Raw genomic sequence first — 15,000 nt, forward strand, 5'->3', positions numbered from 1 at the left:
TATTAAGGTCTACGGTCACTGAGCTGATGTGTGGTTTTTGAACTATTGTGTGGTTATTGAACTCGAAAAAGAAAAACATCTACTGTCATCTTCGTCGCTGCCGTTTTGTGAACGATCAAAATGGCATGCTAGCCTTCTCCTCGCTTTCACAGGCGTGCTTGATGATGACATACGAGGTTCATCATCTACGGAAAGAAATCACACCTTTGCCTTTCAACTGGGCTTTAAAATCTGCAACAAGCAACTGTGTATAAACCTTAATATGAAATGTATTACCATATTATTTTTATATACATATCACAAATACTAAGTTCGTCTATGGAGTCATTCAGTTCTTGCAATCTTCCTGGTCTCCGGACGCCATCTTGGATTTTAAAAACGTTTCGCCAAAATACTTCTAGTTGCGACACAGATCACAGGCAGCCCAAGCTCACTATCAGAGAACCGTTGAATTATAAGGATTTGTATGGGAATACAACGGATTTGTGTAAAATGGTAGAAAGTAACAGTGTTTTGTCAATAAAGTCAACTTACCCTGTTTCTTCTTGTATTCTTTGTCATTTACCAGCTTTTCAAGCCGATTCGGAGCGATTTCGGCGAGTTAGCGTCATTCGGGTTTCTACTGTTAAGTGTAACGAAAGGCCGAACTCTATTTCAGCCATGTCCGAAACACGAAACCGAATAAATCCGTTGAAATCATCCCTGGTGTCCCAATTCCTTCATAGGATCAAAGCAGAGGTAAATAGCTTTCCTTCCATCGCATTTCCGACTCGATTGAAGCCGTATCACGTTTGCTAGAAAGATTTTCTTTCAAGTCGGCTCGCTTCTGAAATTTCGAAAGACCCGCGGCCAGAACGCCATGGACACATTGAACGCTCGGACAGCACGCTGGGTAACAAAAGTTCCTTGGCACGGGGGAAACAGCGGTCAGTTGTCCACAGGCAAACAGATTTGTTCCCGGGGTCCCCTCGCGTCCTTTTTGTCAAGACCGTCGATGAACCATTGTCTCCATCGACCAATCAAAATTAACTTTTGTACTACCTCTGGAGGTTGTCCTTTTACCCGGAAATTTGGAAATACCAGTTTCTTTAACTGTGATTACGACGACGTCGTCAACGAAAACGGAATTTAAAAATTACACTCGCGTTTTCTGAATAAATTTGCGATATAATTTCTACTCATTTAGTTTGTGTAATGTGGCCGAACGATCCAGGAGCTAACGTCGTAGCCGGGCGACTTTAAAGTTCAGAAAGAGAAAGGAAAATAAATCATCATCGTTCTCCATAAAACGTTGAATGTGGTGATTGCACGTCCGTAATTGTTTGCAGAGGACGACAAACAAATGTACCGAAGTTTATAACGCACGTGCTGAGCCAGTGTTTTACTAATTAAAACTATTATTTTCTGAATTTCTTTGTTGCGGTCGTCGTCGTCTTTGCAGGTCTTACCGACAACGAGAACCGGCATGACCTGAAAGTACAGCTGTATTAGTTTATTTCATTTGTGCTAGCTCACGGTTATTTTAGCTTGTAAGTTAACTTCTACAGAAACGGCGGACTCAATAATCCATTTAACAAATTTATTGTTTTTCAACTTGCGATAGTTACGATAGCTCGCACGTGTTGTTCGTTTAAGGAGGTTAAGAGCACGGAATTTCTTGGGCTGCTGATTAAATCGCGTTACCGATGACTTCAACTCTTCAATGGAAAATATGGTAAATTCAAAAACATTTCCTTTTCTATGTAGGTTCCTTGTGAACACAAGACGATCGCTTACACAATTAGCTTATTCCGGGCCTGATCACACAATATATTCAATTTTTTTTTCGTATAGGTTGCTATCGAACTACGAAAATTGCGATGGTGGACTGACAGCAGTCAAAGATATTATACGCGATGCTGAGACGGTTAAAAAGAACCCTTACTGCTCTGCTAATTCGTCTTTATTAGGTCAATTAGTAAGACAACTTTGGGGAGAGAAAGTTAAGATGGTGAAAAGGGGATCACGAAATCAAAGGCAGAATTTCTACCTTAATCTCCAAAAAAAAGTCATGCCTGATGGTGGTGTAGTTGAGCCCTCTATGAGTGGGACCAGTTTGTCAACGTTGAAGAAAGGATGGCTTTTGGTGAACGATCATGACACTTTTCTTTCATTTATTCGTTGTGAGTCTTGGTCTTTTAGAAATGAGACAGTATCAGTTGAGGTGAAAGTAGAGAAGGACAATGGACTGAATCCATGCCGATACTCCATCGCGTCCCATGGATGCCAAATGGATTTGAAAGACTTTATAGACATAAACTTTCTTGAAAAACACCCACTAAGAGAAAGATTAGAGATGATTTTAACGACTGTGGAAACCTCAACATTATGTAGAGGTGTGCAGATTAAAGATGTAGAGTTCTCAAGTACGATGCCTCATGAAAGTGGAATTTATGAAGACAATTCCACTCAAACTGCAGGAAAAAGGGCTTTCTCTTCCACTTGCACTATAATTTGTAGCGCGGGACAACAGTGTTGTACACAATGCCAAAACCTCAACCATAACATCGTGAAAAGAAGTAAAAGGAAGATGGAAACTGGTGGAGTTATACACCACAGTACCAACAAGCGTTACCTTTCCAAAGAGGAAATTGCTACTCAACTTCACCAGGAAAGACAAAAGAGGCTGAATGCCGAGAGAAGAGAAAAAAAATTGAGAGAAACGTTCGAGGCAGAGTGTGTTGAGATGACCGACGAGGACCATGCTGACTTATCAATCATGTTTCAAGGGGCAAACAACATCCCTGAGCACATGTCAAGTTTGTGGGAACAGCAGCAGAAACTTCTGGCATGCAAAAGTAAAAATGCATATCGTTGGCATCCCAAGTAAGTCCAAAAATGTAATTAACCATTAATTTGAGGGTGTATTCAAATGATAAGCACCAAGAAAGTCTTGATCTGGGGGGGGGGGGGAGGAAGGAACTCCCATATGAAAGTCACGGGGGTGTTCGTCGGAAATTTTTAAAATAACTACCTAAAAGGTACTAGAACTCTGTTTTGTGGGCGTGGTCCTAACAAATTTTCATCCTAACAGGTACCAACTCTAAAGCAATAGACTTTTTTCATAAATGGCGGCCCATTCATTATTCTTTGCAATATATGTTAATTAGCCCTACTAACCTCATTTCAGAGTCAAAATTCTTTTGAATTTTGCACATGCTGACGCGGCTAGTAAGGCTAATTTTCATGAAAACAAAAGAATAATTTATCGGCCGCCATTTATGAAAAAGCTCTATACACAAACTGACAGTTGACTGACATATAGTTCTTGTGATCTCATATTTCTTGCCTCAATACCCTAAAAGGTACTGCCATACCTTTGACGGAAGTCATTTTTAGACTTAAGCTCCCTAATGGGTACAAAAACACAAATTTTAACCCCTAAAAGGTAGGACGATCACCCCCATTACTTTTCTTTGGCAGGGACCCCTGTAGGGATACCCCCCCTCCAACCAGTGTCTTGATCAGTTTCCAAGCCACTGCTTAGAGGTGTGTTATTAAGAAACTACTATGGAGCTCTGTGGAAGTATCTCTGTCATGGTAGATATTGCCCTGACTTCTGTTCCATATTGTTTTAGTGTAACATAATTGGTATTATTGTTTCCCAGTGGATAAAATCTAAAATGAACACTTGTATAATAATTGACATATTGCAGTAACACAACCTTTTTAATTTCACTAAATTATTTCTTATTCTTGTACATGGCCAGGATACGTGTAGATAAAATTAGAAATTTTATTATTGAATAATTCAATAAACTATATTAAATGTAACTAACTTTTTCATCCTCAATTCTTTTTTACATTAGGGTCATGAGATTGTGCCTTGACCTTTACTGCAAGAATCCCCATGTTTTAGATCCTCTTCGTCAATTTATAATCCTTCCAAGCAATAAAACAATAAGGTAAGGAACGACCCATAATTTATTTAGATTACGATAGGAATGTTTCTTGCTGCAACATACTCCCCATGTCTCAATTATTTCCAATTTTGAATTTATCTCCTATAGATTTGTGAAAGTTATGCTTACTAAAAACCATCTCATTTGCAATAACTGGGTATATATTTCATTAGCCTATTTTATCTGCACTTTTGAATATCACAACTACATCCTTTTGATGAACCCATGCAGTTTTTGACATAATGCCAAGTCAAGTAAATTTGACAGGTTAATACTACTGATACATACTGAAAATGTATACATAGCTCACAATTTTAATCCAGGACTGCATATATACATTTGGAAGCCAGATGTACCTAATAGAACAAACCATGTTATAAATTCAAAAACAAATAATTATAATAATATCCAGGTTAAGCCAGCCCCCTCTCTCTTTCTTAACAAATTTTTTAACAACTGTAATGTGCCCAAATAGGGGAAATGAAGCTTGTTGTTGTTGTAATAAACAGGCTAATTCTCGGTAGGCAATGTCATGTACTAAATAACAATAAAAAAAAATTGAATGTTATTGCAGGTTCTACAAAAACAAAGTTAAAGAAACCCTAGGGTGGAATGATGAAGTGCTGAGATGGTGTCTAGATGCTGCCAAAGAAAGTGGCTTGAAGCCAGGGGATTACATGGGTGGTTTTGCTATAGATGAGATGAAAATCCAGGTAACTTCTATTTAAACTCAAATTTTATAAAATCACAGAGAGTCATGTAATTTATTTCTAACTTAACTGTTAATGAATCTATGTATTAAATTATTAAGCACATTTAAATTACACAGTTACCATATTTATCAATAAAATGTATTAATTAATATTTAAAACAATCATTACAATAAAAACAGTCACTCAAACATTATTCTAGACATACAAAACTGTATACAGCTGTTTTCATGGCTAATAGAATCAATGTCATGTCAACACTACATGGTGTTGTTAATAGTAAAATTATAGTGTTAGTATTCTCTGTGACTGTCATGAAGTTGACTGACAAAAACATTATCTCCCTAAGGATACCCATCTATATATAAATGACACTGTTTAATTAGTAAGAATAATATTTTGTCCAGAAAATATACATAAATAAATTGGCAATCAATAAACTAAGAACAGACAATACTGATCTCTTTCAGGAGAGTCTAGAAATGACTTCAGTAGGTGGCAAGCACAAGCTAGTGGGCTTTGTTGACCTGGGAAAGGGTCATGATCTTATGAGAACTTTGTCAGGTATGTTTCTCTATATAAGTCAAGGTACCTTATTTTGAGTTACAGTAAACTAGCTTCCTCAGTTGCAACAGGGCCACTAAGCCCTTGAAAAATTTGGGGATCTTAAGAGTGCCAACAGCTGGGCTGGTATCTGTGATACTGCAGGGCCCTAATAACTTACTGCAAAATTAGGCGCAGAGACCACTGAGAACTTAAATAAAATTATAGTCACAACCCCTACATCAAACAGCCTGGAAATATTTAAAGTTTATACACTTTGTGTCAAGCAAATTGTACCAATAAAATAACATGGCATAATGCATGAAATGAATTTCTCAAAAAAATTAAATTTCAAATTTTGATATATTAACTCTAACTGCAGTTAAATGCTCTCTTTCCAGGTCAAGATAATCAACCAGAACTGGCCAGTCATGTTCTGCAGTTCATTTTCCTAAGTGACTGTGGTTTTAGATTCCCTATCGCACAGTGGCCATCTGGGAAGTGTACTCCAAGTGATTTGTACCATCTGTTTTGGGAGGGAGTCCTGAAAATGTTAGAAATTGGATTTCAGTAAGTGCATGAGCCGCCAACCTTTTCTAGTTAAAAAATTAATTTACTTGTTATAAGAAATTTGGTATAATAAGTAACTGCAGATTGTTGGTAATCGAAGTTTATTATTGTGCCTTTCAATAGCATGCGGACTCTGAAGTTCAAGATTCAACCAACCCTAACGCTTTTCATTGCTGTCAATCACTTGGGTTGAGTGGATCACCTCAAAGTTTAAACATTTGGTTCAAATTGAACCAAATGTTGGGTGTGTTTGAACAGGTCGTTCAACATTGTTGAAAGTGTAAAAAAAAGTTTAAAGCATGTTGAATCAAATTTAAATTAGTTTAAACTTTCATTCAACACCCATACAACATTTCCCTTGTTCTCGAAGATGTTGAATGGTGTTGAAGCCATAATTTGGAACACTCTGTTAAACATTTGTCCAACATCAGTGCCCAGCATCCATTCAACTTTTGTTGAACAAATGTTAGGCAAATCCTTAAGGAAACAAAAATGTTTGGCTCAACGGGATCAAAAGGCCATTTTGGTGTATTGTGATTGACGGATTTCGACCCCTTTTGTCAATTTCTGTATTGCATGCGGTCAGTCGGTTGTTGCTGTAATTATGATTGATAGCAGTAAAACACGCAAATCATTAGCTGGGGTTGAAGTTCAGAGTCCGTATGTTATTGAAAGGCGCAGTACTTAATATAGACACAATTTAATTATTAATACTTACTATAAGCTTTGGGTAGCTTTGGATCTCCAGAGTCTTTCCGGTTTAAGTTGAACCTTATAAAGAAAGAAAAGAGGCTGCAAATAATGGCATAATTTGAGGTACTACGTACTGATCATCACATATCTATTTGTCTTTTCTATTGAAGGATTTACTGGTGTGTGTTGGATGGTGCTGACTGCAACCGACAGTTTGTGCAAATGCATTTCAGGAACAAAGACCCTGCTGAAAGCAAGTTTGTGACACCAAATATATATACTGGTGAAGCCATGGTATTCATCATGGACCCAAAGGTAATTTTTCTAGTAAATGTAATTTATGAAATGGATCTATTAATTAAGTGTGATCATGACACTCACAATAATTTCTCAGTTCTTAATTTAATTGCTTTAAAACTAGTGTTCTAGGGTAACCTGTTCTTTTTTTGAATTATTAACTGAACAACAATTACACACAAAATATAAAATTTGTAAAGAAATGATTTAATAGAGTGCGTGCATGATGGCCATGTTGGAGGACCAGAACAATACAATGATTTTCCTTTGGAAAATATATTCTATTTTTATGCAAACATCTCCTATTGTTTTAGTCCTCCAGCATGGCCGCCGTGCACACACTCTATAGGCTATAATTTCATTGACTTTTTAGCCTATGATTTGTTTTATATTCAACAGCACAACATCAAGAAAATAAGAAACAACCTACACAAGAGTAATGAAACTGGAAAGCCAAGGTGCCTCACAATTAATGGAAAGCAAATCACATGGAAGCAATGGAGAAGTACTTTTGAATGGGATCAACAGAGCTTCTCCCTCCCGCTACATGAAAAGTTAACACCACAGCACATAGATTTGGATTCTGCAGCTATCATGAGGAACAAGCTTGCTGAAGATGTGTTGGACAACAAGATGTTGTTCCTCATGCAGGTAAATCTCTGAACTCATTCTTAAATAAAACTTCTAATATTATTTAATTAATATATATATTAAGTCTATGCAGCTGTGATTTTCTAAGAAAAAAAAGAGGAACAATATTTGCTCTAATTATATGTAATTGATTTATGCAAATATATATGTTTGAATTATTATTATTATTATTATTATTATTATTATTATTATTATTATTATTATTATTATTATTATTATTATTATAATATACATCAATGTTATGTTGATTTACAGAAATACCAGGAACAAATGAAAACCGATGGTGATTCATTGGATGCTGCTATACAACTACTGCAGCATACCAGTGAGCTTGTCAGCTTATTTAATGATAAGCTCTACATCAGTTCTACAGAAGATGAGAGACTGCAAAAGCTCAACAAATTCTACCACTGGATGTGCAACTGGGCAAGTGAAACACAAGGAAACAGCAAGCACTTTATTTCAAACAAACTATGGTTTGATTTACAATCCATGTGCCTTGGATTTCAATCGCTGGTACATTATAAGATGTCAAAATTTGCTGAGTCAGTTGTTAAGCCAGCAATAGTTAACCAAGATTGTGCAGAAAATCATTTTTGCCAGATTCGATCATGTAATGGTCAAAATGATAATCCCACTTTTTTGCAACAGCAGTCAACCCAGAATTCTATTCGTCTTGGGCAAACTACCATCAGTCCAAAGAGTAATGCATCATGCCATAGCAGCAGCAATGGCACCAGACCTTCAGTAATTGGTTTGCAATGAACCAACTAATACTTGTTTATATTTACTGTGAAGGCAATCATTTCAATTTAAAACTTTTACAAGAGTCATGTTGCTAATATGCCAATGAAAATGGAACTCACATATTTTGCTTTTGTAGTATATTTGTGGGCATGGCCAGTTATCATTTTTTTTCTGAGAAGTATCATGCATATATGGTCCAATTTAGTCTCCATTGTAAAGGTAATTTTTAATTGGTCAAATACTTATAACATTGACAGCCATGACTCAGTGCATGCAATCATATAAAATAATTTAAATTTGCATTTGATGTATCCTTTATTGGAAGCACTCTTAAAAATTGTGCTGATATTTACAACAAACGTGTTGAATTTGATAGATTAGCTTAATTAAGTCAGCTGCTGTCCCTGATCAGCAGACACGATTTCAGTTTAGCGGTAATGCAATAAACTAATTGTACATGAATATGCATGAGCCTAATAAGGTTCACTTCAAGAAAATTGAAGAATTATCACCGGAGACTTATTGTATTGATATGTGACAACAATGCAGTGATACATACCTCTTGAAAGCCGCATCCTTATGTGCCCATCAGTTTCAGATCGTTCAACCACTGTGAACATTCTATTGTCTACTGAAGCTGGAAAAGGAATATAAGTATGCTTTGCAATTGATCCCAGAAGGGCTTGAGCAAGGACTGTCTTTGATGACCTTATAGAAACTTGGATGCCGTATGCCTCGCAAAGAGCGATTAGCTGAGTTTTGTTGTAAACTCGGTTAAGTGATGCTGGGCCTCGGTGCTGATGGGTGAAGGCAACCAGTCGACCGTGGGAAACCACTTTGTTGTTACTGCGGTCTTTAAGAATTTCCTGTAAGAGAACAGCATTGACTAACTGATCTAATTTATAACACGGAAAGTAATTAAGCTGGGAACACGTCCTACTGGTATCAATAGTTCATAATAGTTAACTCCAAGCGTTCGTTTTCTTACTCCAGAATCGAAGTCAAGTGGGGGTCCCAAGTGTTCATGGCATCGATACATAAATACTTGTACGTTGCACAGCCTTCCCCCAGCGGGGGGGGGGGGGGGGGGGAACTCCCATATATGAGCTATGTGGTTTTCAGCGAGTAGGGTATAGAAATCAGAGAGTTTAGGTCTAGAGTAGGGTACCATTTCCCGCGAAACTAATTAGTTGCTTGAAGAATTTAGTTTGAGATTTTTTGCGGTAAAAATGGCATTTAAAAATCGGTACGGCGGGCAGTACGACGTCTAGGATAGGGTAGGGATTTTTAGTGTTTACTCTAGAATAGGGTTGCAAAATAAAGGTTAACATTGTCAAGTATAGGTTAGGGTTCTTACAGTCCCAGCGGCAAACCCCCAGCTAAAAACTATGGGAGTACTCCCCCCCCCGGGGAGGAAAGCCGTAAATCGCCGTAAATAATGAGTGATTAGGGTGTGGTGGCGGAGGAGGCGGGGTGGGGGGGGGGGGGGGGCAGTTAGGGTGGGAGTACTAGTGCAAAGGTTAGGTCAGGAGCCATAATCAGGGATTCCCTGGTCCAGATAGGCGTGAAGTAAAAAGCTAAAGTTTTAGGTATGTAAATATTTGATATAGATACTGTTTCCGAAAAACCCAAAAGTTTATCATGCAATTTTTTTTCTTACTGATTTAAGCTATGCCACGCATTTTGCTTCCAACGCGAGGTGTATTATAAACACTATAGCCTTGAACCATATTAAAAGTAAACAAAGTGGAATTCAAATACCTGAAATGGTGCACTGTCTGTTTTCTCTTTGTTTCTTTCTTTCCGTTGCAGGACTCGTTTCCTCAATTCGGCTGTCTTCTGAATCAAGTATTCTCTCCGAAAATCTCTTAGAAATTGCGAAGCACCCATGTTCAAGTAATATAACAAAATGCTTTCCAAAAGCTGCCCAATGAGGCCCTGTTGAATGCAATGATGGAAAAGTGAAAGCTGTTATGTTATATTATCATACCTTTAATCTCTGATTTTCGGAATTATTTTCTCGAATGTCTTGTTCGCGATTGATGTGTTAAAGGGCTCTTGAAAAACCTACAGACTCCCCTCTAACGGTTTTGTGCTTGCTATTAATTGCAAAAAAAATAAATTAATGATTGCCTTCAGAGTTTCGCTCATGTGACTTGTTGTGCAGCCGCGAAAATCAGAAAATGAAGTCAGTTGTAACTGATTGATGGCTCTTCCCCGCGGTTCCACAGTTTTTGCTGTAAAATTGATTAACTTCGTTGTATCTTTTTCTTTCTTTCTTTTTTTTTTTTGTGCGAAACAAAATTTCCGAAAAAAATAGTTGTATCGCCAAAAAAAGTTGCCAAAATAATAAAAAAAAAAGACAGAAATCAGAAGAAAAAGGTGGGCCCCTTCGCCCAACTTCTCAACAAAAAATTATTCATTACCTTGTTTTTATCTTCATCCACTAGTTCAAAGCACGACAGCCAACTATCTTTCAACTCCTGGTCGGCTCTTAACTCAACCAAAGCCAATTCCACCATTTCTTCACGTGCTCTGTTTAAAACGTACAGATTAAGCAGCTCCACTCTCCTTTTCTCCAATTTCAAAAAGAACAGATAAGCTTCATCTGAAATGTGAAGAAGCCCTCTTTGACGATATTGCCTCGCTTCAGTCACTTCCAACGTCTCGGGAAACTTTGAACTTTCCTCAAGCACTGCGTAGGGTTGAATTATGTTCTCTTCTAGCAATTCACAAAGTAATTGTTGCTTCTTCACCGAGGCAAGAGTAGAACGAGAATTTGTGTTTACATTCCTTAAAATGTACTTTCTGGCGCGATTTAAAACCTTTCTCACAGCCCAAGCACCAACATGCCGAATCTTTGATTTTCCCACTTCACTCATTTCTTGTACATCAAAAGGAATTATTTCCTGTCGTCGTAGCTTCACAACATCGGCCAAGTGTTCCAAAAATTGCCAGTACAATGAGGTAGCAAGCTGAACTCCAACAGCTCTGTGGACTGGTGTGCACTTCGCAACATCAAAAACGGAACAAAGATATCGAGTAAAATCGTTACAGGTGAAAAATTCGTGAAGCCTGCCGGTTACATCTGTAAACGCTTGACGACTGATGTCAACCACAATTTCATCAGGGTTTTCTTTAATGTGGTTTTCGACCATCAAGAAAAAATGAAACCACACTAAATTTGTGAACGATTTTAGCCGGTTGAGAGAATTCTCACTTAATAAGGTATCAACAGCACTGTTCTTGTCCTCCACAAAGGTGGAGACAGGATCATTTGTCTTAAGTCCCGTTAAGAAGTCTTGGCATTTAGTGTAACATTCGGCCGGGGGAGTTGCAAGGCTTGATTCATGCGCTAACAGTCGGCTGTACATTTCCATCAAATCCATCGGGACATCAACATCATCATCTTCGAATAATGCACGCACGGGACCATCTTGTATTTCTGATGGAAATGAAAAATGTACATCGTCTTCCCCTACATCTTGAAATCGATCTTTAACCGTAAGAAGAGTTTCATCACCGAAACGTTTGTGCCGGCAGCATGAGAGGTCTTCGACGGGAGCACTTAAGTGGCGCGAAGTACAGGTCTCTAACGCTTTTTGTTGAGGTTTCATCAGTTGTCGAGGATTGAAATCTAGTACTTGGATGTGTTCTGGGGACCTGACTCTTGAAATTGCGACGTAAATTAATCCCGAAACGTATTCGCGTGAGCAGTGTACGATGGCAGAGGAAAGTGTTAGCCCTTGGGCTTTGTGGCAAGTTACTGCATACGCTAAAACAATGGGAAATTGAGTGACAGAACCTACTTTTTGGCCATAGCGATTTGTCTTAATCCAAGTTTTCCTTCCAATCTCTACTTCGCCAACACCGTCAAAGAAAACCAAAAGGGCGTCGCCTCTCATTCCATTAAAGACACCAACACTTCCATTCTTTAAATCATTAGACATGTTCCAAACAAGCATAACCTTGCATCCCCGTTTGACCTGCAATACGGACACTCCTGGCCAACTCATGCAGTTGGAGTTGTTGTTTTCAAACGCGGCTTCGAACGTTAACAGTTCTCCTGCTAGGCTATCGAGCTCTTGTCTGTTCAACAAGGCGACAGGAATTTTACGAAATAATATGTGCGTTGCACTTTCTTTCAGTGGCTGAGTTAATTCCCTTTTCAGCGAGCAACTGAGGTAAATTTGGGTGTCCTCCGTACACTGCCCCATCCTTATGTCAGAAAGAGCTTTGAGAAACTCTATATCTTCTTCCGATTGGCGCATGACTTTAGTCAGAGCAAAGCGGTGACTAATTGCATAGTCGAAGAGAGGTGACTCAAACATATAATACCCCTCATCGAACATGTTGGGGACAGGCTGCAACTGAAGAAATTCTCCCACTAGGATCATTTGCTTTCCCGCAAATGGAAACATACCGCTTACTTCATCACTAGCTATTTCATGATGAAGGACATTTACAAGTTCGAACATTCGCTGACTAGACATACTAGCCTCATCCCACAAGATTAGATCGATGGCCTTAACACGATCGCAAACTGCAGAGTTGCCCAGGGATCGATCAATCACTTGACGCCATGGAAGTTCGGCTGTCATAAGACCGTAGAAAGAGTGCACTGTGGATGCCACTCCTGGATCGTAAACTTGGCATGCGATACCACTCGCACAAATTACACCTATAGATTTCCCACATGCGTTTGCTGCGCTAATTATCCGCTTGACCACCTCACTTTTTCCAACTCCAGATTGTCCTGTAATCAAAAGATTGTGCCCTTCTGCGGCGAATTTGGCAATCTCTTCCTGGTCACAATTTAACTTTATCCTAAAAGCAGCAAAGCAACAGGCGTCAAAATCGGACCAAAATAACGCAATTGGCACAAGAACACGAAAAAATGCGAACACGTAACCCAAATATGTCTCACTCACGAACTAAAGAGAATACTGTATTAAATTTCTACTTACACCTCTATTTATACACAATAATCCCCCCTTAGAAGCAACATAGTGATATCTTCCTGTTCATCGAAGAGTCTGGTTTAAATTTTCGAAATTTCACTTTGTTGAATGGAACGGTATTTTCCCAATTAGATATCTGGATTATTGAGTCCGCCGTTTCTGTAGAAGTTAACTTGCAAGCTAAAATAACCGTGAGCTAGCACAAATGAAATAAACTAATACAGCTGTACTTTCAGGTCATGCCGGTTCTCGTTGTCGGTAAGACCTGCAAAGACGACGACGACCGCAACAAAGAAATTCAGAAAATAATAGTTTTAATTAGTAAAACACTGGCTCAGCACGTGCGTTATAAACTTCGGTACATTTGTTTGTCGTCCTCTGCAAACAATTACGGACGTGCAATCACCACATTCAACGTTTTATGGAGAACGATGATGATTTATTTTCCTTTCTCTTTCTGAACTTTAAAGTCGCCCGGCTACGACGTTAGCTCCTGGATCGTTCGGCCACATTACACAAACTAAATGAGTAGAAATTATATCGCAAATTTATTCAGAAAACGCGAGTGTAATTTTTAAATTCCGTTTTCGTTGACGACGTCGTCGTAATCACAGTTAAAGAAACTGGTATTTCCAAATTTCCGGGTAAAAGGACAACCTCCAGAGGTAGTACAAAAGTTAATTTTGATTGGTCGATGGAGACAATGGTTCATCGACGGTCTTGACAAAAAGGACGCGAGGGGACCCCGGGAACAAATCTGTTTGCCTGTGGACAACTGACCGCTGTTTCCCCCGTGCCAAGGAACTTTTGTTACCCAGCGTGCTGTCCGAGCGTTCAATGTGTCCATGGCGTTCTGGCCGCGGGTCTTTCGAAATTTCAGAAGCGAGCCGACTTGAAAGAAAATCTTTCTAGCAAACGTGATACGGCTTCAATCGAGTCGGAAATGCGATGGAAGGAAAGCTATTTACCTCTGCTTTGATCCTATGAAGGAATTGGGACACCAGGGATGATTTCAACGGATTTATTCGGTTTCGTGTTTCGGACATGGCTGAAATAGAGTTCGGCCTTTCGTTACACTTAACAGTAGAAACCCGAATGACGCTAACTCGCCGAAATCGCTCCGAATCGGCTTGAAAAGCTGGTAAATGACAAAGAATACAAGAAGAAACAGGGTAAGTTGACTTTATTGACAAAACACTGTTACTTTCTACCATTTTACACAAATCCGTTGTATTCCCATACAAATCCTTATAATTCAACGGTTCTCTGATAGTGAGCTTGGGCTGCCTGTGCACAGATCACAAAAAAACGTCAACTTGGCCAGTGAATCGTTATTGAACGCATCTACGGAGAAAGGAATCGCTGAAACGCCTTCGCACAACTTTCCGACTCTTTTCGCAGCTTTTCGACCCAAGATCTACCAGTCGTTTCTTTCTTTCCCTTTCCTCCTTCCCATCACCCCTTGCGCTTCGCTTTCTTCCCTCCCATCACTCTTTGCGCTCTCCGTTTCCCAACAAGAGAGACGACTGGGGACAAGTCAGCCCTATGCTCTAGTCAGTGCCAAAATTGTGCAGCGTAATTTGATCGTGTTGTCATATGGGCGAATTTGGTATGCGCGGGAGGATTTCGGTTTCCTTACACTTTTTAAAATACACAGGGGACAGTAATTTAGATATGGTTTGGCTCTCCCATGGTTTACATAAGATCGTATGCATGGTGAAGAAATTCTGTTAGGATCAAGACACACAGATAAACAGACAATAAGCTTTCTTAATTGACACATTTATTCAGACAGACCTGTGTTAATCCTTGAAAAGCAAATACGTTCAATTTTCGCCTCGAATGAATCTACGTGATCCAAGCGCAGAGGGAGTCACTATTTAAAGC

At 38.9% G+C, this 15,000-nt stretch overlaps 3 protein-coding genes and 1 long non-coding RNA gene across 6 annotated transcripts in view; 3 read left to right on the forward strand and 1 right to left on the reverse strand.

The window, feature by feature from the left end:
• The window catches only part of LOC146450703 (uncharacterized), a 184,912-nt gene that overhangs the window by 126,671 nt on the left and 43,241 nt on the right, over positions 1-15,000 (forward strand). The gene's annotated exons all lie outside the window — the stretch shown is intronic.
• The window catches only part of LOC146450707 (uncharacterized), a 162,139-nt gene that overhangs the window by 55,759 nt on the left and 91,380 nt on the right, over positions 1-15,000 (forward strand). The window lies entirely within an intron of this gene.
• LOC146450710 (uncharacterized) lies at positions 1,574-8,573 on the forward strand. Of its 2 annotated transcripts, XM_085100060.1 has the most exons (9): positions 1,574-1,714; positions 1,834-2,865; positions 3,849-3,944; positions 4,516-4,654; positions 5,122-5,215; positions 5,596-5,764; positions 6,628-6,772; positions 7,154-7,405; positions 7,661-8,573. In XM_085100060.1, the coding sequence occupies exons 1-9, from the start codon at positions 1,686-1,688 to the stop codon at positions 8,168-8,170; spliced, it is 2,466 nt and encodes an 821-aa protein (XP_084956186.1). In that variant the 5' UTR covers positions 1,574-1,685; the 3' UTR covers positions 8,171-8,573. The 2 variants fall into 2 exon arrangements, with proteins under 2 accessions (XP_084956186.1, XP_084956185.1); XM_085100059.1 differs by having other exon boundaries at positions 1,603-2,865.
• LOC146450711 (uncharacterized) lies at positions 5,274-10,259 on the reverse strand. Of its 2 annotated transcripts, XM_085100062.1 has the most exons (4): positions 9,914-10,259; positions 8,712-9,018; positions 6,483-6,535; positions 5,274-5,738 (listed from the first exon to the last, which is right to left on the reverse strand). In XM_085100062.1, exons 1-3 carry the CDS (start codon positions 10,040-10,042, stop codon positions 6,525-6,527), a joined length of 447 nt encoding a protein of 148 aa, XP_084956188.1. In that variant the 5' UTR covers positions 10,043-10,259; the 3' UTR covers positions 5,274-5,738; positions 6,483-6,524. The 2 variants fall into 2 exon arrangements, with proteins under 2 accessions (XP_084956188.1, XP_084956187.1); XM_085100061.1 differs by lacking the exons at positions 5,274-5,738; positions 6,483-6,535 and having other exon boundaries at positions 8,634-9,018.

The sequence above is a fragment of the Pavona decussata genome, unplaced genomic scaffold, assembly GCF_977016875.1.
Source record: "Pavona decussata unplaced genomic scaffold, jaPavDecu1.1 SCAFFOLD_431, whole genome shotgun sequence".
In the NCBI taxonomy this organism is placed as follows: Eukaryota; Metazoa; Cnidaria; class Anthozoa; order Scleractinia; family Agariciidae; genus Pavona; species Pavona decussata.

Bases quoted from the DNA above. Each gene is read 5' to 3' on its own strand.
- LOC146450710 (XM_085100059.1), top strand. From the start codon at position 1,703: ATGGAAAATATGGTAAATTCAAAAACATTTCCTTTTCTATGTAGGTTC. The intron at 5,216-5,595 runs GTATGTTTCTCT...CTCTCTTTCCAG, and splicing joins TCTTATGAGAACTTTGTCAG to GTCAAGATAATCAACCAGAA. The intron at 5,765-6,627 runs GTAAGTGCATGA...TTTCTATTGAAG, and splicing joins ATGTTAGAAATTGGATTTCA to GATTTACTGGTGTGTGTTGG.
- LOC146450711 (XM_085100061.1), bottom strand. From the start codon at position 10,042: ATGGGTGCTTCGCAATTTCTAAGAGATTTTCGGAGAGAATACTTGATT. The intron at 9,019-9,913 runs GTATTTGAATTC...GTTCTCTTACAG, and splicing joins CAGACAGTGCACCATTTCAG to GAAATTCTTAAAGACCGCAG.